Below are 27,500 nucleotides of genomic sequence, written 5' to 3' on the forward strand. Positions count from 1 at the left end.
GTGTGATGCGGATGTCAGCAGAGGAAATCATAAAGTTTCAGCAGGAGGTGAGAAACAATGTCAATGTATCTTAGATGTGGGCAGATAAAAAGCCATGACATATTTCACAAAAGAGTTATGAGAAACATGTCATACCTTTTACCCATAGTTCTTCCTCTGAAGATATTTGAAAATCTTCAAAGTGCTTCAAAAGTTCATATTTTCTCTTTCATTTGTATCAACATTTTTCCATTTTTCACAGCATCTTCAGGTGTTCTTTGGAGTGGTGACGGATGGCTATTTTCTACCAAAGCCAATACCAGACCTTCTTAATTCTCATGAGTTCAACAAGGTGCCATTAATTAATGGTGTAACTAACCATGAATATGGCTGGGGGCTACCGAGAGTAAGTGAACTCAGTTTTACAATGCATCCTTACAGTACAGTACATCTCAGAAAACGTTGTAAAGCTCACAGTGCTATATGATCAAAATAGGAATAGTAATATGCTATGCTCTTGGTGTCATGATATAAAAGGCAATGTGTGTATTTTCAGTTTTGGGCCCCACCTGACTGGGTAGAGGGGATGGATCGTGACTCAGTCAAAACTTATTTTGACCTCTTCTACCCTAATGTAAGAATGCAGCCTAAAATGATCATCATGGAAAGTGAATTTGTTACATTTATTATGAATTGAATAGTGTATCTCTCTACAATCTCAGAGACATTTCTGGAAAGTCATATGAAACCCAGCCTGGATTTTCTTTTTCTTTGACTGTTTTTAATTAAGGAGAGATACATCTTTATTTTTCAGCCGGACACCGAAATCAGCACCGCCTTGATCATGAACGAGTACATAGGGAATGGAGAAGACCGCATCAAAAACAGAGATGGCTATACTGAGTTTTTTGGAGACATTACGTTCACCATTCCTGCTATCACAGTATCAAATGCTCACCGAGGTTTGAGATTTACCTCCCATTTCTAGCACCTCATTCAAATTCCGAGCTTTCATAGGAAGAGGAGTCACATGACATTGAAGTTTATTTATATATTAATAACATTTGAGACAAATGCAGAATATATAAGATTATAGCCAAAAGGCTCATTTCCATCTTTTGTCCCTTGACCACCACATTGGTGCATATGAAGTGTGGAAAAAAGTGTCCATTTCTTTTAAAACTTTTAAAAGTATCATGAAGTGGGCCCCGGCAGTGGCGCAACTGGCTGGGGCACCTGCACCGTACGCTGGCGACCCGGGTTCGATTCCCGCCCCGTGGTCCTTTCCAGATCCCACCCCGACTCTCTCTCCCACTCACTTCCTGTCATTCTCTCTACTGTCCTGTCCAAATAAAGGCATAAAAAGCCCAAAAATAAATCTTTAAAAAAAAAAAGTATCATGAAGTGCACATGGCACAGGAAGACACATTGTACATGTATGAATAGACACGGATACATAGGAAGAGAGAGAGAGAGAGAGAGAGAGAGAAAAGAGAGAAAGAGAGAGAGAAAGCTGTGGTTTAAAATGTCCTCCCACAGATTCGGGAGCACCAGTCTTTGCCTATGAGTTCCAGCACCCGCCAAACATGCTTGCAAAGAGACGCCCCAGCTTTGTCAGAGCAGACCACGGAGACGAGACTGTCTTTGCGTTTGGAGTCTGCTTCCTTAACGGCCGCCTCAAGCTGAATGGTAAAGCTGTCATGGTGCTCTCTACAAACACAGAATTAGGATGATTGCAACAACGTTGTAGCAATGTTGCTTCAACGGCATAGCAACTGTTGATGCGACGTTGTTAACTGATGTTGTTTCAATGTCATTTTAGCCAGTGATATGACGTTGGCACGGAACATTTTTTGGAGTGTCTCAAAACAATAATCCAGTTTTGAAATGCATATTGGTTGGCATACATATGTTTACATTAAAAAAAATGTAATCCTGTATCTCTGTGCTTTCTGTAAGGCACGTTTACGGAGGAGGAGGAGGAGCTGTGTAGAACGATGATGGCATACTGGGGCAACTTTGCACGCACCGGGTAATTTCACTCCACAGAGTACTGCAAGCACTGCATGTTTTGGACTGAAATAATAACAGTATTTTGTGTGTGTGTCTGTGTGTGTGAACATGTGTACGTACTGTGCTGGCTTTCTCTAAAGATCCCCCAACGGGCCTGGCTTGACCCATTGGCCTGCATACGGTGCCAGGGAGGAGTACCTGGGTATCGGGCTGAAGCAGCAGGCGGGACAACACCTGATGGGTGACCGCTACACCTTCATGACCCAGACACTGCCAGAGAAGATCCAGGAGATGAAGCAGCAGCAGCAGCAGCAGCAGCAGCAGGGATCACAGCAGCAGCAGCAGCAGCAGCAGCAGCAGCAGGGATCACAGCAGCAGCAGCAGGGATCACAGCAGCAGCAGCAGCAGCAGCAGCAGGGATCACAGCAGCAGCAGCAGCAGCAGCAGCAGCAGCAGCGCTCTGAGCTCTAGAGGAGACAGCTGCTGATCACCTGATCCAATCACACTCATGTCAGCCAGACCTCTTGTTATGGCAGCAGATCCAGTATGTTGTGGAAAATAATGCACTCAATAAAAATACATCTTTATCTAAAAATGTTAAATCCAGTTACCAGAATAATTAAATCCAGTAACCAGAATTAAAAATAATTCCTTTTCTCTACTGAGCAAATAAACAAGCACGTCAAAAAACTGTGTTCCTCTTGTCTACTGTATGCTTTGATCAATTCTCAATCAATTTGAGTACCAATATCAAAATAATTTATTCTAATTTCATATTAGTATCCATTTAAACTGACATCATTCCTTTAATTTGATAATAAATAAATACAGCCATCACCCATCCAGGGGTAGTGCACACACACTCAGAGCAGTGGGCTCGCTAGGAGCACACATACACACCTGGAGCAGTGGGCAGTCCTTAATCCGGTTCCGGGGGAGCCTTGCTTTGGTCACAAGTCGGATTCCCTAACCAGTGGGCCACGGATGCCAGGCAGAAATTAGGGTGGTAGTTTCCAGACCGCCTTAGCAGCGTGAATGAAATCACCGCGCAAGGATGGATGGGAACACCCAGGCGACTCCTGACAGGTCTCCCAGCCTGCACAGTGAAACCCCTTCAGGTTCCAGAACGCATGTCACCCCATTGCTCATCCAGCTACATTGGCTACCGTTGGCCGCCCGCACCAAGTCAAGATTATAACGTAATGCTTGCCTACAAATGGGACTTTTCCAGTGCATGGTATCCAGATTATAACGTAATGCTTGTCTACAAATGGGACTTTTCCAGTGCATGGTATCGAGATTATAACGTAATGCTTGCCTACAAATGGGACTTTTCCAGCGCAGGGTATCAAGATTATAACGTAATGCTTGCCTACAAATGGGACTTTTCCAGCGCAGGGTATCAAGATTATAACGTAATGCTTGCCTACAAATGGGACTTTTCCAGCGCAGGGTATCAAGATTATAACGTAATGCTTGCCTACAAATGGGACTTTTCCAGCGCAGGGTATCAAGATTATAACGTAATGCTTGCCTACAAATGGGACTTTTCCAGCGCAGGGTATCAAGATTATAACGTAATGCTTGCCTACAAATGGGACTTTTCCAGCGCAGGGTATCAAGATTATAACGTAATGCTTGCCTACAAATGGGACTTTTCCAGCGCAGGGTATCAAGATTATAACGTAATGCTTGCCTACAAATGGGACTTTTCCAGCGCAGGGTATCAAGATTATAACGTAATGCTTGCCTACAAATGGGACTTTTCCAGCGCAGGGTATCAAGATTATAACGTAATGCTTGCCTACAAATGGGACTTTTCCAGCGCATGGTATCAAGATTATAACGTAATGCTTGCCTACAAATGGGACTTTTCCAGCGCATGGTATCAAGATTATAACGTAATGCTTGCCTACAAATGGGACTTTTCCAGTGCATGGTATCAGCTCCACTCCACTCCACTCAACTGCACTCTGCTCGATTTTGGTACCGGGTGATTTTGGTACCGGGTGTCGGTTATCCACTGCAACAAAGCTGGCCGACTGCCATAGCAACGCTGAAGAAATCAACTGCAATACAGGCATATGCTAGCACACGACCGTTGCATTCCTCAGGAGCTCTACCACCGGCACACGCAGGCCAATCCAAACTTTTTTTCATCTGTTGTTCCTCGTTGGTAGAACGCACTACCAGTTCCTACTAGAGTAAGGACATCCCTCTCTATCTTCAAAAAACTTCTGAAGACAAAGCTCTTCAGAGAACATCTCCTCTCATAGCACCACTTACAACTAGTCTTGCTGATCCTTGACTTACCACATAATTGTGCCTGTCGAGGGGTCCATGACCATGACAACCTCGACAGAGACCAGAGGGAGGCGCTCATTCCCAGCTGCATTCCCCCTCCAGACAACTGCACTCACTGATGCACTTATTCCTACTGCACTCTACCTTTTTACATTTTCATTATTATTTTTCATTTTTCATTATTCTTATACACTGTGTAAAACTTTTCCTACAATTGTTGTTAAAATTGCTTTAAAAAGCTTGAAATGTACCATGTTGTAAGTCACTTTGGTTAAAAAGTGTCAGCCAAATGTAATGTAAAGTAATGTAATATTTGACATTACATTTAGACAAGACATTTAATTGGATTAAAATAAAGAGTTAAAATGTGTATGTGTGTGTGTGTGTGTGTGTGTGTGTGTGTGTGTGTGTGCGTGCGTGCGTGCGTATCTTGCAGAGTGTGATCACTGTAGCTCTGACCCAACTGTGCGTAAGTCATACATTCATACAAGTGCTGCCCAATACACACATTCACACATCACAGTAAGTAAGCTGTGTTATGCCATGCAAGCCCCCCCCCCCCCCTCCCCTGGGCCCTGCCCCCCCTCTCCTCCCCTGTCAAGAGCCCTGTCACACCCAGATCTTCAACAGGTCTGTGAACAGTCGGAGAAGGACAACTGAGGCCACACTGTCATCTCTGATCAGCTGGACAGCCGTTAAAAGCTCCAGACACACACACACACGCACACACACACCACTGTCAAAGAATGGCAGAAGGAGGATATAAGGTCAGGTGTTTTATTATTATTATGTTTATGGGGTGTGTTCTCATGTGGCCTTATCAGGCATCCAGTAAGAGCAAACAGCAGTCAGTTGAATGCACATGGCTGTGATGCCGTGACAAGTTCCCCTCCACACAACCAAGTAAAAGAGCTTGTAGACGCAAGAGAACATAGCGTGCAGAAGCTATCATCTGTAGAAGATCTTCTGTTGCTATATTCAAGTTTCTATTATGCGCATACAGGTATAAACAAGTATAACTATAAAAGCACATTTCAAACGCATAAAAATCCTAGTCATATAATGTGAGACGTCACATCAAAATCAAGGAAGAGAAGACTATTACAATATACTGTAATTAGGCTACTCAAGTCTGCTAGTCTGCATACTGTACGTCACTAGACGTCTAGATCTGCAAGCAGGGTGAGAATTTCACAGTAGACATCCTGGAGACTCAGGAGACATTCCGGAGTTTCTCAGGAGACATTCTGGCAGGGGAGTCACTAGGAATTAAGGTTTACTGGGGCACTGTGTCTTTTGTGTACATGTTTACTGGGGCACTGTGTCATTTGTGTACATGTTTACTGGGGCACTGCGTCGTTTGTGTACATGTAAGACATTTTTTTTTACTGGGGCACAACTTATTTTTACTGGGGCATGTGCCCCAGTAAAACATACCTAGTGACGCCCCTGCACTCTGGAGTTTCTCAGGAGACATTCTGGAGTTTCTCAGAGACTTTCTGGAGTTTCCCCAGAGAGAGGCTGAGAGGTATGCATACGTCTAATAATCTCTTCTGCCTCCTGGACTCTGTTCCCAAAGGAAGGGGAGTGGAATGGGAAGGAGGGAGTTTGGGTGTAAGAAACAGGAAGAGGGCAGAGGAAGTCAGAAGTAGGAAGAGGAAGTGAAGTCGGGGGATGTAGGACGTAGGAAGGGAACAGGGCCCAGGACTCCGCCCCTGGGAGCAGAGATTTATGACTACACATCATCATCAAAGGCACCAGTCAGCATCATCATTGTCATCATCATCTTCTTCTTCGTCCTCCCCCTCCTCAGTTGCCTGCACATTAAAATGCCGCCGTTAGTTTCACAGTTATGTCAACAGAAGCACTGAGCTCTAAAGAGAGACAACAAAGTATTTCTTATGGTCACACAAGCCATCCCATACATACAATGAATTACACTATTTCAAGTGTCAAAACTGAGGTTTTCTGAGAGTCAAAATTATATGAAAAAATATTGTAATTACTTGCATTTCAAATAGCAGGAAATTAAACATTATGGACTTGATAGCACTGCACTGCACTACATTGTACTACACTTGCTGTAGTTCAGAAAAAGTGTTTTTTCTTTGTTTTTTTCATAGCTGCAGATGGATTACACACCACTAGGTGGTGCCATATCCTTTACAGACCAGAGTCGTAGATGGCGTGTAAAATGAATCAGTGAGATTGAACTACAGTACATGATACATGACAGGACTACACATAAAAGTACTCAGTAAGGCTACAGATAAGATTGAATAATACTGCATATTGCATTCAACATGATGTTTAACATTATAATATGAACAATAACACAACATATAATACTACATATTACATTTAACACTATAATATGAGCAATAACACAACATATAATACTACATATTACATATTACATTCAACACTACAACACTAACAATAACGCAGAAGACACAAAAACATACAGAGACAGTAAACACAAGACTCATAAGAACACAGACTGCAGTACTTCAGAATTGGTGACAAAAAATCCCCAGCTTCATCTGAGCATTTAGTGTTGCATGCAAATAGACCCATTCAGACATCAGACATACTGTACATATCATAACCCATTCAGATATCAGACATACTGTACATATCATGACCCATTCAGATATCAGACATACTGTACATATCATGACCTCATCAGACATCAGACATACTGTACATATCATGACCCATTCAGATATCAGACATACTGTACATATCATGACCCATTCAGATTGTGAAATTACTATTGAGGTACTCCAGTGCTAAACTACAACAGATTCAGTAATGAATGAACTTCTTACCATGATGAGTGTCTGGCAGAACAGCAAGGAAGGACTGAAACAGAGAGAACGGAGAGGCTTTTTAAACACACACACACACACACACACACACACACACACACACACACACACACACACACACACACACACACACACACACACACACACACACACACACACACACACACACACACACACACACACACACACACACACACACACACACACACATACACATACACACACACACCTTAACTCCTCCCACTTACACATACACACCAAACAGACACACAGGCATCCACATTCTTCCTCCACACTAACACAACTCATCCCAGCTATCCACGATATTCCGCAGCCCAACAATGGGTGTCGCCATGACACCGAGACGGTTTTCTATTTCCGGCGAAGCTGCATTGTATCTGTTTTAACGTGACGGTTTACGGTGCTTAACATATCATAACGCATATAAAAGTCAACTTTTCTATTTTATATCGGGTATATGTGATGCAGTATATACATGCTGAGGGCAGAATTGTCAACATTTCGAAAGAAATCTAAATTGAGGCATAATCTAGTTTGCTATGGAGAACGCACATGTTAACAGAATGAACGGAAGTTGAAAACAGTATCGTAACCATCGCAACGATACATATTTCCGGGTTAAGGAAAGAGGTGGATACACACACTTTGGCAGAAAGGAAAGTGAAACTCAAAAGAGGGTGGAGAAGAACCTGTTTCGTGGCAGTGGGAAAGGTGAAAGCAACAACAACAATAAAAGTCACCCACACAATTCCTTCACTGGAAAATTCCTTCAGAAGCCACCCACACAATTCCTTTGCTGGGAATTCCTTCAGAAGCCACCCACACAATTCCTTCGCTGGGGAATTCCTTCAGAAAGTGGTCCACACTATGCCTTTACACTTTTAATTCATTTTTGTATGACTGTTTTGCTTTTCTGTGTCCACGGTAAAGCACATTAATTGCCTGAATTTTACAGAGAAATTCCTTCACAGGGAAACATCTCTACTTCTGCCTACAAGGAAGGCCATAAATCTGCAAACAATCAACAGATGACCTGTCTGTTGCACCTCATACAGTAGCTAAACACTTTATCAGCGATGTCCTCAAAAAAGTCACTGAACTTGTCAAGCAACCACCAAGCCTATTGAGAATGTGCGTTGTTAGATTTGAGTGATTTTCTATGTCATGCTTTCTCTTGTCTCTTTGCCTCAGCCACAGAAATGGCCGAGACAGAATGCTTATTGTAAGCAGACGAAACGCCAAAATGGTGTACCTAATTAATTGCTCACCCCAGCAGAGACAGCTTAATCAAATCTACCCAGAAGACCACATCCCTGCCTGCCCTCCGGTCAACTCCGGTCAACTCGGCGTCTCCATTTGGAGATCATTTTAATAGCATTCTTCAGCGTCAAACAAACCAAAACTACTTCAAACTCAAGCTGACAAATCATTTGGAGAATGAAGTATCTGACATTACCATTGCATGCCCTGAATGCTTTGGGTGATACACAGAGCAACTTTTTGAGCAGGACTACAGAGTTGTTGTTGCCTAAAGTTTTAGTTGTTAGTAAATGAAATGAAATGAAATTACATTAAAATGTACTGTAAATTCAATTCAATTAAATGTCAGCAGCAGTCAGAGCCTACAGTATGTTCATTGTTTTGCACTTTTATGATGTAACCACCATATTTGACAGTATTTAGCTACAAAAGTACACACCTATAAAGTATGTTGATACTATTTTGTATTTGAGACACATATTCTAAATGTATCATAAATACTGGCCATCCCTGCTCAACAGGTTGCTCTTGCTTTTGAACTTGGGTTGCCCCCGTATACCTTGTACAACGAGCAATAAATCATTTGCTGAGAGTGCAGTTGTTATGCCTCCGTTTCTTATTTAAAAAATGAAACACAATGCAGACTATAATCGAGGGACGGTGAAATACTCCTGTTACAACTAGCAGACATGCTAACATTAAGTAGTTCTTAGTTTCTGAGCTGTTTAATTGCTATGAAGTCAAGTGTATCTGTAAGAGCACCAGAACAGGTTTTCTGGTATGTGAACAGATTTGGACTTCAACAGGTTTTCTGATCTGTGAACAGATTTGGACTTCAACAGGTTTTCTGGTCTGTGAACAGATTTGGACTTCAACAGGTTTTCTGGTCTGTGAACAGTCAGCCACGATATCATCTCTGATCACACACACAAACACACTCATCACCGTCAGCAAGGCAGAGAGAACACAAGAGATAAGTGTTTTTATTAGTATTAGTCTTATTTATTTATTTATTTTTATTATGAGGAACATTTTTATGTGGCCCCACCCACATGTACCATACAGCTGGACAGACAAGAACAGAGCAGGGTTCTGTCGAATGCTCGCCTTCTGGCAATGCGAATGAGGTTCCCCTCCACACAACCAAGTAAAAGAGGTTATACAACAGATACAAGAGCACAAGAGCACAAGAGCACATACTGTAGCACTACATACGCGTACTGCTTTGTGTGCTTATTAAAGAGGAACTATGCCGGTTTGGCAATTTCTTCACTATTTTTTACGCTTGCAGGTTTCTCTGCAGAGCTTCCCCTCCAGCTTTAGAGTGTATATTTTACAACACTCCTCAATCAGTCGGTCTGCCTTATCATGAGCATGATCGCAAGGCTGCGAGACTCTCTGGCCGTGTGGCACTGACTTGCAAGGGTGGTTTCTCCGCTATGAAGCTGATTAGTTCAAGCATATTGAGCTTAAAAAAAACGTGCATAGTCCCCCTTTAATGTATATATACATATATATGTGTATATATTTTGCCTTGATTCAGACATTATTATTATTCTATCTTTATCTTAGCACTTTTATATTGTACATAAATATAGCTTTACAAATGTATATTAAACAATCATATCATATACATTTCTTTCCATTAGACCAGAATGTAACTTTAGTCATGCTACATCCACGCTAATGGACTCTTTAAGAGTGCCTGAGGCGTCTTTGAGAGTGGTGCCTGAGACGTCTTTGAGAGTGCCTGAGACGTCTTTGAGAGTGCCTGAGGCGTTTTTAAGAGTGGTGCCTGAGGCGTCTTTGTGAGTGGTGCCTGAGGCGTTTTTAAGAGTGCCTGAGGCGTTTTTAAGAGTGGTGCCTGAGGCGTTTTTAAGAGTGCCTGAGGCGTTTTTAAGAGTGCCTGAGGCGTCTTTGAGAGTGCTTGAGGCGTTTTTAAGAGTGCCTGAGGCGTCTTTGAGAGTGCTTGAGGCGTCTTTGAGAGTGGTGCCTGAGGCGTTTTTAAGAGTGGTGCCTGAGGCGTCTTTGAGAGTGGTGCCTGAGGCGTCTTTGAGAGTGCCTGAGACGTCTTTGAGAGTGCCTGAGACGTCTTTGAGAGTGCCTGAGGCGTTTTTAAGAGTGCCTGAGGCGTTTTTAAGAGTGGTGCCTGAGGCGTCTTTGTGAGTGGTGCCTGAGGCGTTTTTAAGAGTGCCTGAGGCGTTTTTAAGAGTGCCTGAGGCGTCTTTGAGAGTGCTTGAGGCGTCTTTGAGAGTGCTTGAGGCGTTTTTAAGAGTGGTGCCTGAGGCGTTTTTAAGAGTGCCTGAGGCGTTTTTAAGAGTGCCTGAGGCGTCTTTGAGAGTGCTTGAGGCGTTTTTAAGAGTGCCTGAGGCGTCTTTGAGAGTGCTTGAGGCGTCTTTGAGAGTGGTGCCTGAGGCGTTTTTAAGAGTGGTGCCTGAGGCGTCTTTGAGAGTGGTGCCTGAGGCGTCTTTGAGAGTGCCTGAGACGTCTTTGAGAGTGCCTGAGACGTCTTTGAGAGTGCCTGAGGCGTTTTTAAGAGTGCCTGAGGCGTTTTTAAGAGTGGTGCCTGAGGCGTCTTTGTGAGTGGTGCCTGAGGCGTTTTTAAGAGTGCCTGAGGCGTTTTTAAGAGTGCCTGAGGCGTCTTTGAGAGTGCTTGAGGCGTCTTTGAGAGTGCTTGAGGCGTCTTTGTGAGTGGTGCCTGAGGCGTTTTTAAGAGTGCCTGAGACGTTTTTAAGAGTGGTGCCTGAGGCGTCTTTGAGAGTGCTTGAGGCGTCTTTGAGAGTGCTTGAGGCGTCTTTGAGAGTGGTGCCTGAGGCGTGCCTTTCTGGGTCAGGCACTGAGAGGTCATTGAAAGTGCCTGAGACGTCCGTCTTTGGGGTCAGGCACAGAGTTTTTCAGGCGGGCCAGGTAGAAAGAGTAATATCTTCTTCTTCTGGCTGGGGAGCTGACCTCTGTCCCCTTCATTTTGTTATTTCCTGGAGCTGTCACAGGTCTCCATGGAGATCTGTCTGTCGTTGGTATCTATTGGTAGCTCTTCTGCCAACTGGACTCTATTCCCAAAGGATGGGAACAGGGTCCAGTACTCCACCCTTAGCAGCAGAGATTTACCACCTAACTGTCGCAAAGACATCACTCGTCGTTGTTATCATCATCATCTTCGTCTTCGTCCTCCTCAGCAGGCTGCACAAAGGGAATTGAGCATTAAAATGCCACAATTAGTTTCACAGAATAAAAGCTTAGAATACAAATTCAACACAGACAGACAACACTAAGTACTAATCCTAGATTCCTGTGATTAAAATCACATAAGCCATTACATGCAAAAAAAATACTGCTCTCCATCACGTGTCAAAACGGAGGTATTTTGAGTATCAAAGCTATAATTTTGCAATTATTTGCATTTCATATGCAGGAAATTAAACATTATGGACATTAAACAATTGCATTACACTACAAAGAGAGTATTTTGCACTTTACTGCAGATATTTTGGACCATTAGGACCATATTACATTGTACTATGTCACAGAACTGCAGGGATGGAAACACACACATTATGCCACTAGGTGGTGCCATATCCTTTAAAAAACAGTTGTGGATAGAGCTCTGTTAAAGACCAGTTGTAGACTGGTCAGACTAGGAGTGACCTAATACCTAGGAGATGACATGATGCATGACAGGACTACACATAAAAGTACTCAGTAAGGCTACAGATAAATTGAATACGGTAATACTGCATATTGCATTCAACACTATGATGTTTAACACTATAATATGAACAATAACACAACATATAATACTACATATTACATATTACATTCAACACTACAACACTAACAATAACACAGAAGACACAAAAACATACAGGAGACAGTAAACACAAGACTCATGGAACAGTGTACCTTCCACGGTACACCCCACTCCCCCACCTCCCCACCTATATACTAATGTTATACACCTTTTGGAAGCTTGGACTCTTGGGAATCCATACATGACAACATTTTTCATGTACAACCTAGTGCTTTGCATTGTCAGATTAATTTTACTATGTCTCAATTATTTAAATGCCCTCCAACCCCTCCTCCGCCTTTAGTGCTACACTGACATCTGGCTGCAGTTTAGCTGCACTACAATAAGTAGATGCAACATACTGGGTACTGAAATATTCACAAGAATTCATAGAAACGTAATCTTCATGCTGTTTTATCCAATATTAGTTGTAAGATGTATATTCCTTCTTATAAACAACCATTGAACCAAGTAAATGCAAAATTAGAGACTTTTGTGAAATTATTCCATATTTTGTGTAGTCATTCTATATCAGAACACCTGGCGTACAATCAAAATAGTCTACAAGAAACCTCAGAGTGTTACGTTTCATTTGAAAAAAAGATTATGCTTCTAAAGTACAGGTTCAGTAATGAATGCACTTCTTACCATGATGAGTGTCTGGCAGAACAGCTGGGAGTACTGAAGCAGAGAGAATGGAGAGGCTTTTTAAACACACGCACACACACACACACACACACACGCATCACACTATCACGGCTACCCCTAACCCCCACCCACACACACTTTGGCAGAAAGGAAAGTGAAACTCAAGAGAGGGTGGAGAAGAAACTGTTACGTGGCAGTGGGAAAGGTGAAAGCAACAAAATAATAAAAGTCATCCACACAATTCCTAGAAAAAATCCTTCAGAAGGCATCTACACAATTCCTTCACAGGGAAACATTTGATGAACATAGATAGGGTCCCTACACATACACAAAGCATCAGGAACGTAAATGTGCCAAGAGTTTATTTAAAAAGACCGTTTTACAAGTCTGAACCTTACGGTCGCCTCCGTGTTGTGGGGAAAGTCTGTACAAGTCAATTACCGAATGCAATGTAAAAAAAAAAAGGGTCAATGTCCTTTCTGATAAGCTCCACTCATGCACAAGCTACTGTACATCAAGGGTGTGCACGTTTACCTCTCCCTGTATATTCTGCACAAACAGCTGCAGAAGTCAGTTTAGAAACAGAAAAAAATAAATGAAGTTTGCTGATGACTCTGTTAAACAGTAATTAGTCTGCTTAAATCTACATTGTGTAGTTTCTTGGGTCGATTCTTACCAAAAACACACGTTTTCTTCCAAAAGTGTGTGTAAGTGTAGGCCTACAATCCGCGCTTACTGTAATAGCGCTATGGAAGAATCTGTAAAAACTGGCTAATTTCAGAATACTTTGGGTCTGGATACAGTAGGTCACCTCTCGTCCATGATTCTAGCTTATGGTCATGGTTAACATACTGTATCTAAACCCATTTAATGCCAGATTTACTCTTTAACTTATTTCAACTGCGCTTGTGATTGAAGTATGTCGTTCAGTTGTGAGTGTTCACGAATTGCAGTAGGGGGCAGAGCAAGGCATGCACTGATTGGTCTGTTCAATACCACGTAAGCTGAAGAAGAACACAGTGTCTCACCGACGGCACACACCACACACACACCACCCACACACCACACACACACACACACACCACACACACACCACACACACCACACACCACACACACACGGCACAAATCCACACCACACCACACACACGGCTTCATGGATGGAATGTGTTTTATTGAATAATCATTGGAGCATTTCCCTGTGGTCTCACAGAACACCAACTGGGCTCTAAACATCTACCTCCCCTCTCACACACACACACACACACACACACACACACACACGTGACTTGAGACAGACAGAGCTCCTGTCCCACACACACACACACAAGAGTAGGAGAGGGGGCAGTCATTGGCCTGCTGGGACTTTGTGACTCCGTGACCACATAACCAAGTAAACTGGTCCACGTCCTGACACACTCTCCACACTGGGCCATAGAGAGACGGCGATGACCAAACATCACACCAGCACTGACGACGGCTCTATGGCGCTCCATAACGTGCGCTACCTCGCACGGCCTGCACACACATTAGCTGCCTGCACTGAGTACAGATCCAACATGGCTACCACAGTGTTATGCTGCCTGCACTGAGTACAGATCCAACATGGCTACCACAGTGTTATGCTGCCCGCACTGAGTACAGATCCAACATGGCTACCACAGTGTTATGCTGCCTGCACTGAGTACAGATCCAACATGGCTACCACAGTGTTATGCTGCCCGCACTGAGTACAGATCCAACATGGCTACCACAGTGTTATGCTGCCTGCACTGAGTACAGATCCAACATGGCTACCACAGTGTTATGCTGCCTGCACTGTGCACAGATCCAACATGGCTACCACAGTGTTATGCTGCCTGCACTGAGTACAGATCCAACATGGCTACCACAGTGTTATGCTGCCCGCACTGAGTACAGATCCAACATGGCTACCACAGTGTTATGCTGCCCGCACTGAGCACAGATCCAACATGGCTACCACAGTGTTATGCTGCCCCTACTGAGTACAGATCCAACATGGATACCATTTTTGGGATCTTATTTTGGGAACAGAATCTCATTTTATATTCAACTTGAAGTCACAAATGCTCTTAAAAAAGAGCCCTTGGACTTGTCCGTATGTGGTGAGCAACTAAAGTATGCTGGTAGAATCCAATAGTGTGAAATGTCCAGAAAAGCCAAGACTGTTGCTACAGTATGACTAAATCTGAGTGCTTTGTTCTCGTCAGGTAACTTCTCCTTTTGAGCAGGAGGGGGCGCTGGTGGCAGATGTTGGCCACTATGGTGCTCTCTGATAGGCCACTACGGTGCTCTCTGATAGGCCATAGGAGAGATGAGAGGAATTCATTGGTCCAGCCTTCATCCACTAGCGGTCCCGTCCTGGTTCACTAGCGGCCCACCCCTGGGAGCAGACTTCAGACTTTTCATCACCACCATCCACAAGGATACTCGTATGTTCTCTCACCTGGAAAACACACACACACACACACACACACACACACAACCATAAAACATCGCCATCCAGGTACTGTGCACATACACACATAACCGTAACATTATTATTATCATTACAAAACATATCAGCATCCACAGGTACACATTGTTTGTGTTGCACACCCACACTGCATTTAGACCATAAACCAGTAGAGGAGAGCGGCACGTTGATATCACAACACTATCAGCTCTGGGTCATCAGGAACAACTGCACTGACCACCAACGGTCATTTGAGTTGAAAGAGTGAGATGAGGACCTCTGAAATTCACCTACAAAAAGGAACCAAAGCTGCCATCTTTGCCCATATAAGAACACACAGGTGTTAATTGAAGCTAACTGCCTATGGCAAGTTACATTGGCCGGGTTTCCCAAAATTGTTAAGAAGCTCTTAAGTGCTAAGAACTTCTTAGGAGCGTTGTAAGAATGTTCTAAGAACGCTCCTAAGAAGTTCTTAGGACTTAAGAGCTTCTTAACGATTTTGGGAAACCCGGCCAATGTAAGTTAGCTCTGGGATAGCAAAGACCAAAGTGTGCCATCTTCGCATACTGAAGATCACAGTACCCACTCGACAGTATCCATACTGTGGATAGTGACAAGATACCGGATCTCCTTATTTGGGCTAAGCTGCGGTATCTTTTTTGTAGGCGAACTTCAGAGGTCTGTGATCTGGGCCGGGTTTCCCAAAATCGTTAAGAAGCTCTTAAGTCCTAAGAACTTCTTAGGAGCGTTCTTAGAACATTCTTACAACGCTCCTAAGAAGTTCTTAGCACTTAAGAGCTTCTTAACTCATTAACTGCCATTGACGTCTTTAAACGTCAATTTAGACACATACGTTGACTGCCATTGACGTCTATAGACGTCAATTGCCGTTTTCAATGGGGAGGGCTCCTGGGTGGGCTTGGGAACGATCTGGCAGAGTTTCAGGCTTGTAAACAGACTGCACTAGCGATCCAAACCTCTAGATGGCAACAGTGCCATTTGGATCATTAGTATCTGCCTAGAGTGCACGAGTCATGCAGAGACAACTAGCAAACACACTGAAGATCGACCACAGTGGATCTAGTTTGCACGCGATGCAGGGAATAAATATGCTTACTTCTTACATCAAGGATGGAAAACACGTGAACGGTATGATCCATTTACATTGGATATTGCGATATAGACTAACAACAACCTTGCTAGTGCTAGCTTGCTAAGTCTAGCATCCTGTTCAGAGTCTTTAGCGACCATCAGAGTCCCTAGCAACCTTGACGAGACTGACACAGTGCAATCGTGGTTGACATACTACTGAAACGCTAACGTTAAAAAGTTGATTTTCACAAAAAGATCGTTTTCTCCATGTTTTGGTCAAAAACAGGTGTTTTTAGCAAAACTAACCCATGTTCTACTGACGATTACTAAAGAACGGAAAACGATAGAAACAAGCCGTTTTTTCCTGGTGAAAGAAGAGAGTCTAATCTTTCATTTGGTACCTTCGGTGTTTACATAGTCATAAAGCTCACCGTTCGGTGGATCTTGGAAAAACAGTCAAAATGCTGTAAAACGTCTGGCAGTATGGAGCGCTCTGCACTGAAAATCGCTGGCAGCCAATGAGTTAAAGGAGTCCTAGAATTCAAAACCACATTCACCTTGTTCCTGTTGAATTTAGGCTGCGAGCAGTGTCCAAAGGACAACACCAAAGACTTTACCGCGTCCCCCGCCTGCTTTCGTATGCAAATTGGGAAATAGAAACAGCCGTGTTGAAATGCTCCAATCTGAACAGAGCTCAGATAACACGTAATAGGCGCCCATCCCCCTTTAGATACACCCCCTCTCATTTGCATACCTTCGATTAATAATTCTTGTTAAACTGCTCTTACGATGCTAATATCTAGATATGTGGTCTATGGCAGAGACGTTGTAATGCTAGCGTTATTACAGCTAACTTTGGAGAGTTACTATACTAAGAAATGTACTGATAAAACTTACCAATCTAACACATTCATTCTGTTGGGGAATCTGCTGCACTTCATCTTCGTCAGAACCTTCTTCTGACTCGGTTTATACATGTACGGCTGTATTCCTTATTTAAATCCATTGTTGATAGCTTTATCAAAGACTTTGGCTTTATTTACCAGCAGTAAACGTAGTTTCACTTTGCTCTAGCTTCAGACCGGTGGATTGAGCCAATCAACTTTCAGGACATATCGGCCAATAGACCAATCAGCGCGCATCTCATTTGAATATTCATGAACTTGCTGAGTGGGCGGGAAAAACAAACTGTTTCATTGCAAGGCTTATTTATGACCTTGTATGAGGCGATCTAGCAGTGCTCCTGGGGCGTTTTCAGCCCCACAAATTTACATATGACATTATTTAGGCTCAAAGATCAATTTGTAATGGTCAAAAAATGCGTTCTATGACTCCTTTAACAATTTTGGGAAACCCGGCCAGTGTCAGTACCACCTCTCGACTTGCTCAAGCGCTCCTCACCGCTAATAAAACCTGCTCTCTAGTTTCTCTATTCTCTTAGTATTGGCTGCATTGTGTATAAGCTGCAGGACAGTGTTTTATGCAAGTTAGAGGAAGCAAAACCATATTAATACCATATTAACTGCCCCCATATCTTAACCTCAAAGTTGAAGAAATTTTGCAAAGTCAATGTACAAGTATAAGCCGCAGCTAATAATTGGGATATTATGGTATTATCATCATTCTTGAATGCTTGAATCTTGATATGTTGCTCATTGAAAGTTTCTCTTACCATGATTAGAATCTGTCTGAGCCTCAGCGTCCCAGTGGGAGTCAAGATGCATGTGCTGGTTTAGAAACAGACTGCGATTATAATATAGCATCACCACCCACGCTTCCCCCACACCACACACACTTCCTCTAAAGAACCTGTGCAGATATCTTTTCCCCCACAGGCCTGACACACACATGCTCAAACACACACTTCCTCTGGAAGTGCCTGTGCCGGGATCTGCAAGTGTGGAGTTTTTGGAGCAGAGTGACCAACACACAAGTTCCACTTTTCTGATGACGGGGCCCCAGTGAGCCAGTGGCTCCAGTGGAAGTTTTGGGGAAGGTCATGTTTAGGGAGAATTCCAGCATTTTTCAACCAGAGCCCCGTCATAAGATGTTTTTGTGTGTGTGTGTGTGTGTGTGTGTGTGTGTGTGTGTGTGTGTGCAACGTGTCTGTGTGTACCCGGTCATTAGATGTCTTTGTGTGCTTGTGTCATTGGGGGGAAAAACATGAAGGACATTGGTGCAGTGCTGAAGCTGATTGATTGAACCAGAGGGAGATTGCTCTTGGACTCATGCGCTGCATACATACAGTCTACAATACAATCAGAACTCAACACAGACAGACAACACAGCATAACGTTGCTGTTGATTATGTTATGATGAGGTTCCTTCCGGAGAACCTTTTGTCTCACCATACTTGGTCGTGTGACTACTCCTGTAACTGTATTGTAATAGGGAAAACATGGAGGTGTTTGGTCGCTTCTAGCTTCATCTCTGTTTTGATCCTGATGAATTAACTGGGTTAGCTAAGTGCAATCAAAGTAGCGCCTCGCGCCAGAGCCAGTGAGTGCACGCATTGAAACGTGAGAGGTGTGTAGTATCAACTCGTCTTAGTTAAGGGAATAACATAGTTTAACATGAAAAAAAAAACGGTGAAGTGTTCCTTTAACTAAGACGAGTTGAAACATACCTCTCACGTTTCAATGAGTGTTCTCACTGGCTCTGGCCATTGAATTGAATAATGAGAGTTGACCGTTTTGAGTAAACTGGCGAACAGGCTTTTTAATAAAGACTGTACACACACAGTATCCTCCATACTGTGCATTCAACAGAATACACCATTACAGAGTCATGGAACAGAATATTCATATTCAAATAAAAAAAAATGCACTAATTGATATGCCTTGCGTCATACAACTCTCAACTGAAACATACACACATGCCCAACAACATCAAAGGAGTTACACATTCTACTAAAGTGTTTATTCCAACAGCTGCTGATGTTGGTTTCATCTCCTGGATCTTCTCTGGCAGTGTCCGGGTCATGAAGGTGTAGCGGTCACCCTTCAGGTGATCTCCCACCTGCTGCTTCAGCCCGATGCCCAGGTACTCCCCCTGGCACCATATGCAGGCCAATGGGTCAGCACGGGGTCAGCACGGGGGCAGCACGGGGGTGGAGTGGACCCCGGGGACCAAACAATTTTTTTCTGTAGAAGTCTACTGGGGCTACATGCTCACGCCTACTTGCCTACTTGCCCATGAAGTTTCATGTGCCTCGGTGTTACGGTGTTACGGTGTCCCGGGAATCGTTGACCAAAAATTCAGGAAGTAGATGACGGGGTTAAAAAGAAGAAAAAAGAAAAAAAAAATACTTTGACGATCACTATATGACTGCTACGCTAGCTACAGTCATAATTCAACAGACCTCATGGTGGTGGCTCCTGCATCACAACTGAAAAAGGTTGGTGACGTCCTCCTGGATCTCGATGGCTGTTCCATCCATCCATCCCCAGAGGTCTGCAACCTGCATGGTGTCATCTTGGACTCCACCTTTTCCTTCCAGTCTAGGGTGACCAGACGTCCCTGGTTTCAGTCCCCGTTTTTGGTTGCCTGTCCCCGGGAAAATACTGAACTACCTACAGTAATTTCATGTGTATCAGCCGCATTGTGTATTTCCCACAGGACAGTGTTCTATGCAAGCTAAAAGAAACAAACCTATTACCTCCATATATTAACCCTATCTGAAACATTTTTGCAAAATCAATTTTTTGAAGATAAAAAAAAAAAATTGTGCATGTATTTCAATCAGATTGATGGTCAAACTGAGTATGTACCCTTTTCCCCCACATTTCTCAAAACAAGACACCGGATCTCCTTATTTGGGCAAAGATGCATGGCAGCTTGTTTTGTAGGCGAACTTCAGGTCTATTGCAGTGGTGCCCCGTCTGGTCTGCCCAGCAAGGCCCTTGACTGGCTACAATGTCCAGAACTCAGCTGCAGGGTCCGAACATGCACAACCCTGGCAGCATATAACCCTCCTCACACAGCTTCCTTAGATGCACCAAGAGCATCCTTTCATACAGCATATCTGGTTTGCTGCATGCTCTGCAGCAGACAAAGGCTCTGCAGAAAAATAAAGATTGCAGAAGGGAAAATATTACCCTCTGGTAGGCATTATACTGTATAATAAGTTGGTACAATTCAGTACCACCAGATAAAAAAAAAAACTTCCAAATGCAAGTTTCCCTAAACAGATATAGCCAAACCCAGCCACTTGGTCACCTCCTGCACTTTAATACTTATCTGGACTTTTGTACCAGCTTGGTTTTATTAGGTCTTGTAATGATTGGGTGAACCCAGTGGAGTAGCGCTCCTAATTTTGTTGTATTGTAAAGTACAATGCCTAAAGGCATTCAATTCAATGACTAATTTAAAATCCAAGTGTACTAGTTCAAGGCAAATGTGGCTGCCAGTGTTTTTAACTGGAACTTCTAAGTTCAGTATCCACAAATTCCATTTTATATAGACATGGATCTAGACAAACTTTGAACAAACCAAAAATGAAGTTCACATTACAGAATGAAGTAATACTACAGGAGTCAGTACAGAGGTTGCTAGTCAGCATAACCACCAAACTGGACCCAAATCATAACTATGCTTTAAAAATAAAAGGGAGACAGTGTTAGATAAGAAAATCTGCCCTTTATTGAATTCAGGATGGAAAGCTCAAGTGCAGAGAACAAGGAGTTCCTTTTAGCGTCAGCATTCTGAGCGGTCACTTCAGGAGGCATCATGGGAGTCTGAAGGGAAAAAAAAAAAAAAAAAAAAAAAGCCTTTACTCACAATACATTAAGCCATTGCTTCAACCTGGGGCTGTTAACCAGACACTTTGTGACTACTGATTTTTATGTAGCCTGGGTGTTCCAATTTGATTCACACTGCTAAGGCAGCCTGGAAACTACCGCCCTAATTTTTGCCTCAGATAGGGAACCAATCACAGAACAGGGGGGAAAGCAAGACGATGATCTATGCACAGACGCATTTGATAGACATACGTGGCGCCCAATAAACTGATCTGAGCAATCGTTCAAATAGGAGAAAATGAACGCTTGGTTCCCAGACCACGTCTCATTGAGAAGTGGCAGGCGCTAGCCTGGCTAGATTTTATGAGCAAGTTTAACTGAAATGAACATGGACATACCACAATGTTCCACTTCTACACCGCTGATCTAAAAGGGTCCATGTAAACCATGTTGGGCCAACAAACTACACTTTTACATGGTATAGATCAAAATCAAACACAGGAGATGCAAAACTAGAAATACCCCGTTGTGAACAAGCCCACGATATGCTATTGCTCCAATAGGGCTGGATAATCACCAGATGTTTGACTACTAGGACTGATTTTGAAACCTGCTAAAAACTAAGCATACAACTACACTAGCCCACAGTGCTCAGTTTCTATACCAGTGCTCTTAAAGGCCAAGATTGTACAGTATTGGCAATGTGAACTGCACCTTGATAGCTCATTTAATCACAAGTATAGTAAATTATTTGTCTGACACACCACATAGTTATGAGAGGAAAAGCGGTAGAAATGACCAACACCTAGAGTAGAATAAATAAGGCAGATTCTAATGCAGAGCACCAGATCTGACATCTGATCAAGATTGAAATTCCAGATTAATAAAGTAACATTTAAATATTCTAATACCACTGAATTTGATATGTCAAACAAGTACCAGTGATGGTGGTTTCATCTTGGGCAGAGGTAGTTCCGTTTTGCTGATTCAGTACGGTTGCCGATTCAGCCCCGGCTCCAGCCTCGGCTCCAGCCTTGCCTCCAGCCTTGCCTCCAGCCTTGCCTCCAGCCCTGCCTCCAGCCCTGCCTCCAGCCCTAGCTCCAGGCTTGCCTCCAGCCTTGCCTCCAGCCTTGGCATCTTCACTTGGTTCACCTGGGGACTCTACAGAGAAAGCCGAAGAGGTGGACAGTCACTGGTCTGTAAGCACAACTACACAGTGCTCAGTTGACACATTAAGCATACATACTGTATACAAGTGTTACAACCTACCCCGATTCTTGACAGCCATATGCATCTTGCTGTATAGGCCTAGTGCTTTGGTTTATGCTTGGATGAAATGCATCATGTTTTGCCTCAGAGACTACAGTTTAAAGGGATATTCCGCCATTTTTGGAAATACGCTCATTTTCCACCTTCCCTCGAGCAAAACAATCGATATTTACCTTGTTCCCGTTCATCCAGCCATTCTGTGAGTCTGGCGATACAACTTTTAGCTTCAGCCTAGCATAGATCATTGAATCGGATTAGACCATTAGCTTCTCGCCTGCTAGCTTCATGTTTAAAAGTGACTAAGATTTCTGGTAATTTTCCCATTTAAAATGTGTCTCCTCTCAAGTTAGAAAGTGCAATAAGACCAACTGAAAATGAAACCTGGCGTTTTTCTAGGCTGATTTGACATGGAACTACACTCTCATCTGGCGTAATAATCAAGGCAACTTGCAAACGTACCATAGGCACAGTAATATTGTACGCAGCACCTGAAAATAGTCCCCATAGACAACAAGCAGTAGTAGTGCCAGTAGTCTGCAAGTTGCCTTGATTATTACGCCAGATGAGTGTAGTTCCATGTCAAATCAGCCTAGAAAAACGGCAGGTTTCATTTTCAGTTGGTCTTACTGCACTTTTTAACTTGAGGAGACACGTTTTAAATGGGAAAATTACCAGAAGTCTTAGTCACTTTTAAACATGAAGCTAGCAGGCGAGAAGCTAATGGTCTAATCCGATTCAATGATCTATGCTAGGCTGAAGCTAAAAGTTGTATCGCCAGACTCACAGAATGGCTGGATGAACGGGAACAAGGTAAATATCGATTGTTTTGCTCGAGGGGAGGTGGAAAATGAGCGTATTTCCAAAAATGGCGGAATATCCCTTTAATATAATATGAGGCATGTGATTGTATCTTCAATGGTAAAAGTACCAAGAAAAATAGCCGTGTTGAAAAATGTCACTTATGCCAAAATCACCTTTTCCTTTGCCAAATTAGAACGGGTGACATTATAGGCTTAAAAATCACCATGTGGGATAGTGGTGGAGTGGTGCAAGTGCTGAGGTGATCATATGTCCAATATCTTATTCCTGTTCTGTGGAAATGGTGATGTTACAGCTATCCCTGTGTTACAACTATACCCGGTCTCCCACATTTAAATATTCTAATAGGCTACCACTGGAAATTTGATAAGTCAAACAAGTACCAGTGATGGTGGTTTCATCTTGGGCAGAGGTAGTCCCGTTTTGCTGATTCAGTACGGTGGTTAACACAGCATCCTCACTCGGACCATCTTGGGATTTCACAAGGAAAAAAAAAAAAAAAAAGGGGGGGGGGGCAATGGATCCAATCTTAATACTAAAGTCAGATTACAAAACCGCTTAATCATACGAACAGCAGTTGTAAACAAAACATGGACAGAGTTTACAGCAAGCCTTACCAGTTACGGTGGGGGCTGAAGTCGTCTGGTTTTGGGCATTCTGTGTCTTAGCGCCACCCTTAGCGCCACCCTTAGCGCCACCCTCAGCATCTTCACTTGGTTCACCTGGGGACTCTAAAGGAAGGCACAGAAGTGAACAGGCACTTTATCTTAGACCGTATTTATATTTTGGGAAAGATACAAGATAAATACGCTACCAGTCAAGACTAGCATCACTTACAAATGTCCATTATAGAGAATACCAGCTGCGTTATTGACCAGGGCAGCTGTTTTCAGATTACATTATGTCCTTACATATTGCAAAAGGGTTCAACTGTTTTAGAGAGAAGTATTTAATGCAACATCTGCATTTCCCATTATCAGCTGCCAGTCATCAAGTGTTCCAAAGGCACCTTCTGTTCACCAATCTGATCATTTTAAAAGTCCAACTAAGAATATTGGAGAACCCTTTTGCAATTAAGGAATATGAATATGAAAATGTCAGGCCCAGGTGTTCAAACTACATCAATAAGGCTGATTGTGCTGCAATCAAACTCAAATACAGACTTCATTAACATATTTAGCAGCACCTGTGCTTGCCTTACCACCTCAGGTCAAAATGGCCGCTGTGAAGAGATCCCACTGTCTGACAAGTGAGCTGAAGAGCAATCATGGGGAGCACCTTCATAGCTCATTTAATCACAAGTACCTAGTATTTGTCTGAGACACCACATAGTAATTTCTACCGCTTTTCCCCTCATAACTAACACCTAGAGTAGAATAAATAAGGCAGATTCTAATGCAGAGCACCAGATCTGACATCTAATCAAGATTGAAATTCCAGATTAATAAAGTGACACATTTTTATATAGCTGGGAATGACAAAAGCCAAACAAGTACCAGTGATGGTGGTTTCTTCTTGGGCAGAGGTAGTCCCGTTTTGCTGATTCAGTACGGTGGTTAACACAGCATCCTCACTCGGACCATCTTGGGATTTCACAAGAGAAATTATGGGGGAGGGGGGCAATTTTAATACAAGTCAGATTACAAAACAGCTTAAATCACACTAGCAGCAGTTGTAAACAAGACATGGACAGAGTTCACAGCAAGCCTTACCAGTTACGGTGGGGGCTGAAGTCGTCTGGTTTTGGGCATTCGGTGTCTTAGCGCCACCCTTAGCACCACCCTTGGCGCCACCCTCAGCATCTTCACTTGGTTCACCTGGGGCCTCTACAGAAAGAGCCACAGAAGTGGACAACAGTCACTGGTCTTATTTTAGACTCTAGTATTTATAATTTGGGAAAGATACAACATAAGATAAATACGCTACCGGTCAAAGGACTAGCATCACTTAGAAATGTCCATTATACAATACCAGCTACATTGTTTTGACCAGGGCAGCTGTTTTCAGATTACATCATGTTCTTACATAATTGCAGAAGGATTCTCGACTGTTGTAGAAAGAAATGTGATATTTAACGCCACATTGCCCATCAGCTGCCCTTCATCAAGTGTTCCAAAGGCACCTTCTGTTTGCCAATCAGATCATTTTAAAAGGCCAACTAGAACATTGGAGAACCCTTTTGCAATTAAGGAAAATAGGAATATAAAATGTCAGGCCCAGGTGTTAATCAATAAGGCCAATTGTGCTACAATTAAATTCAGACTTGTTTAATGTATTTAGTAACACCTGTGCTTGCCTTACCACCTCAGGTTAAAATGGCCGCTGTGAAGAGATCCCACTGTCTGACAAGTGAACTGAAGAGCTGTGCCAGGTTTAAACACTCAGAACAAATGCATGTGGTAGGAGTCAGGCCACAGAAGACTCTGGTTGAGTGTTTGCCAGCAAACCTGAGCCTGGAACTACATACCTAGCAAACCTGAGCCTGGAACTACATGCCTAGCAACCCTGAGCCTGGAACTACATGCCTAGCAACCCTGAGCCTGGAACTACATGCCTAGCAACCCTGAGCCTGGAACTACATGCCTAGCAACCCTGAGCCTGGAACTACATGCCTAGCAACCCTGAGCCTGGAACTACATGCCTAGCAACCCTGAGCCTGGAACTACATGCCTAGCAACCCTGAGCCTGGAACTACATGCCTAGCAACCCTGAGCCTGGAACTACATGCCTAGCAACCCTGAGCCTGGAACTACATTTGGAGATCTAGTTTGAGAACACCTTCTACAGGTTAGGAAAGTGCAGGCATGGAGAAATCTGCTTTCTACAGAAGCAGATTCACAAGACAAGCGTCAGTTAGCTCATCTACTTGCTGAAGAGACCGTGCCAATTCAAATCAGCTGGTTTAAGACATGTGGTAGGACAGCTGAGAACCTTTGATAGTGGCCCAAGCAGTGCACTTCCCTCAGGAGAGCAGAGTTGATATGCACTGGTCAGCTCATGATTGATGCCCGATTTGTAATGTAGCCTACTTGACAATGTTTGAAAACGTAAAGCACATGGTTACTACAGGGGAAAAAAAACAAACAAAACCACCCTCAGAAATGTCTTACCAGTTGCTGGAGTAGCTGTGGCGGATGACGTTGTCTGGTTTTGGTGATTTGGGGTTGCAGTTACCACATCATCTTCACTTGCCCCATCTTTTTGTAGTCCACATAATATGTAGTTTAGCAGGTTAAGGGACTATTAGTTACGTACATAACCACAAACACCCTGATTGTTCTTACCCGCATCTCCAGTTTGGGCAGCAGCTGTTGTCTGGTTTTGGGGACTTGGGGTCACAGTTACAGTCACCATGTCATCTTCACTGGCACCATCTGTTGGTTTTTCACATAAGGAGAGGGAAGCCAAGTCAAGACTTTAAAGCGCAATAAATCAGACTTGCAGAAATGCCTGCATTAAATAACTCTTTACCAGTAAGATCAGGTTGTGCAGTAGTGGTCTGATTGTGGAGGTCAGGTGCTGGAGTGCCTGCTCCAACATCTTCACTTGCACCACCTTCAGATTCCATTGAAGTTTAGACATTCACAGTCAACACAACTAACCTATAAGAGCATAAGGGTATTAACACTACTACAGCAGAACATTAAATACTCACCCTGAGCTTCAGTTTGGGTCTGGTTGGTAGGATTTGGTGTTGTGGAAACATCAACCTTTATGGCACCTTTTGTGACATCCCTCTTTGGAAGACCGAAGACTTCTCAAAAGAAGAGCAGAAGAGATAGTTATTTAAATGGACATTATTAAAAACATAACTCAACAGCCAAAAGACACATAAATCCCTCACCATTACTGAAAGTAGCGATGAGAACCAGCACCACAAGCTTTGCCATTACTGCCATGTTGGATCTCCAAAACCAGCGGGAAGGATGAGTTCCAGCAGGCACTATGGGGGCTTATAAAGGCAGGACACAGGCATTCCCAATTCAATGAGAATCAGAACCACATGAGTCTCAGGTGTGTATCGTTTAGTGATTCATGGGGGCTGGCCTAACAGTAGGAAGGTGTGTTACAGGTCACATCTTCAGGCTACGTTCACACACACACACACACACACACACACACACACACAGGTATTTTGATAGACTAATATTTCCTTCCCTCCGTTTTCAAAAATAACATTGTGCACAATTGTCAGTTTTCAGAAAAGTTTTCGTTGAACTAAGCCGTGTATGCCGTCAAGAGCATACCTGCAGTAGTTGGTTA

At 43.2% G+C, this 27,500-nt stretch overlaps 2 protein-coding genes and 1 long non-coding RNA gene across 6 annotated transcripts in view; 1 reads left to right on the forward strand and 2 right to left on the reverse strand.

The window, feature by feature from the left end:
- Positions 1-27,225, reverse strand: part of LOC134094372 (uncharacterized transmembrane protein DDB_G0289901-like) — a 30,100-nt gene extending 2,875 nt beyond the window's left edge. The window contains exons 1-11 of one of the 4 annotated variants that reach the window (XM_062547870.1): positions 27,082-27,225; positions 26,893-26,991; positions 26,709-26,792; positions 26,522-26,611; positions 26,348-26,434; positions 24,950-25,063; positions 24,734-24,820; positions 23,855-23,968; positions 23,621-23,707; positions 22,260-22,310; positions 22,089-22,211 (exon numbers count right to left, since the gene is read on the reverse strand). In XM_062547870.1, coding sequence (XP_062403854.1) covers positions 22,089-22,211; positions 22,260-22,310; positions 23,621-23,707; positions 23,855-23,968; positions 24,734-24,820; positions 24,950-25,063; positions 26,348-26,434; positions 26,522-26,611; positions 26,709-26,792; positions 26,893-26,991; positions 27,082-27,136 — 991 coding nt within the window. In that variant the 5' untranslated portion in view covers positions 27,137-27,225. Of the gene's footprint in view, positions 1-22,088; positions 22,311-23,620; positions 23,708-23,854; positions 23,969-24,733; positions 24,821-24,949; positions 25,064-26,347; positions 26,435-26,521; positions 26,612-26,708; positions 26,793-26,892; positions 26,992-27,081 lie in introns of all 4 variants that reach the window. The other 3 variants (XM_062547869.1, XM_062547871.1, XM_062547872.1) reach the window with 3 other exon arrangements.
- On the forward strand, positions 963-2,675 carry LOC134094375 (pyrethroid hydrolase Ces2e-like). The gene is made up of 3 exons (XM_062547878.1): positions 963-1,668; positions 1,939-2,011; positions 2,133-2,675. Exons 1-3 carry the CDS (start codon positions 1,566-1,568, stop codon positions 2,461-2,463), a joined length of 507 nt encoding a protein of 168 aa, XP_062403862.1. The 5' UTR covers positions 963-1,565; the 3' UTR covers positions 2,464-2,675.
- LOC134094376 (uncharacterized) lies at positions 5,060-7,229 on the reverse strand. Its single transcript, XR_009940440.1, has 2 exons — positions 7,128-7,229; positions 5,060-6,113 (listed from the first exon to the last, which is right to left on the reverse strand). It is a non-coding gene; the product is annotated as an uncharacterized LOC134094376 (long non-coding RNA).
- Positions 27,226-27,500: the final 275 nt, after the last annotated feature.

The sequence above is a fragment of the Sardina pilchardus genome, chromosome 10 (assembly GCF_963854185.1).
Source record: "Sardina pilchardus chromosome 10, fSarPil1.1, whole genome shotgun sequence".
NCBI classification, from domain to species: Eukaryota; Metazoa; Chordata; class Actinopteri; order Clupeiformes; family Clupeidae; genus Sardina; species Sardina pilchardus.

What these genes read in the sequence shown, in the direction of transcription:
- LOC134094375 (XM_062547878.1), top strand. Translation starts at nt 1,566, where the DNA reads ATGCTTGCAAAGAGACGCCCCAGCTTTGTCAGAGCAGACCACGGAGAC. An exon ending in CGGCCGCCTCAAGCTGAATG is followed by an intron (nt 1,669 to 1,938) that starts GTAAAGCTGTCA and finishes GCTTTCTGTAAG; the next exon opens with GCACGTTTACGGAGGAGGAG. An exon ending in GGCAACTTTGCACGCACCGG is followed by an intron (nt 2,012 to 2,132) that starts GTAATTTCACTC and finishes CTTTCTCTAAAG; the next exon opens with ATCCCCCAACGGGCCTGGCT.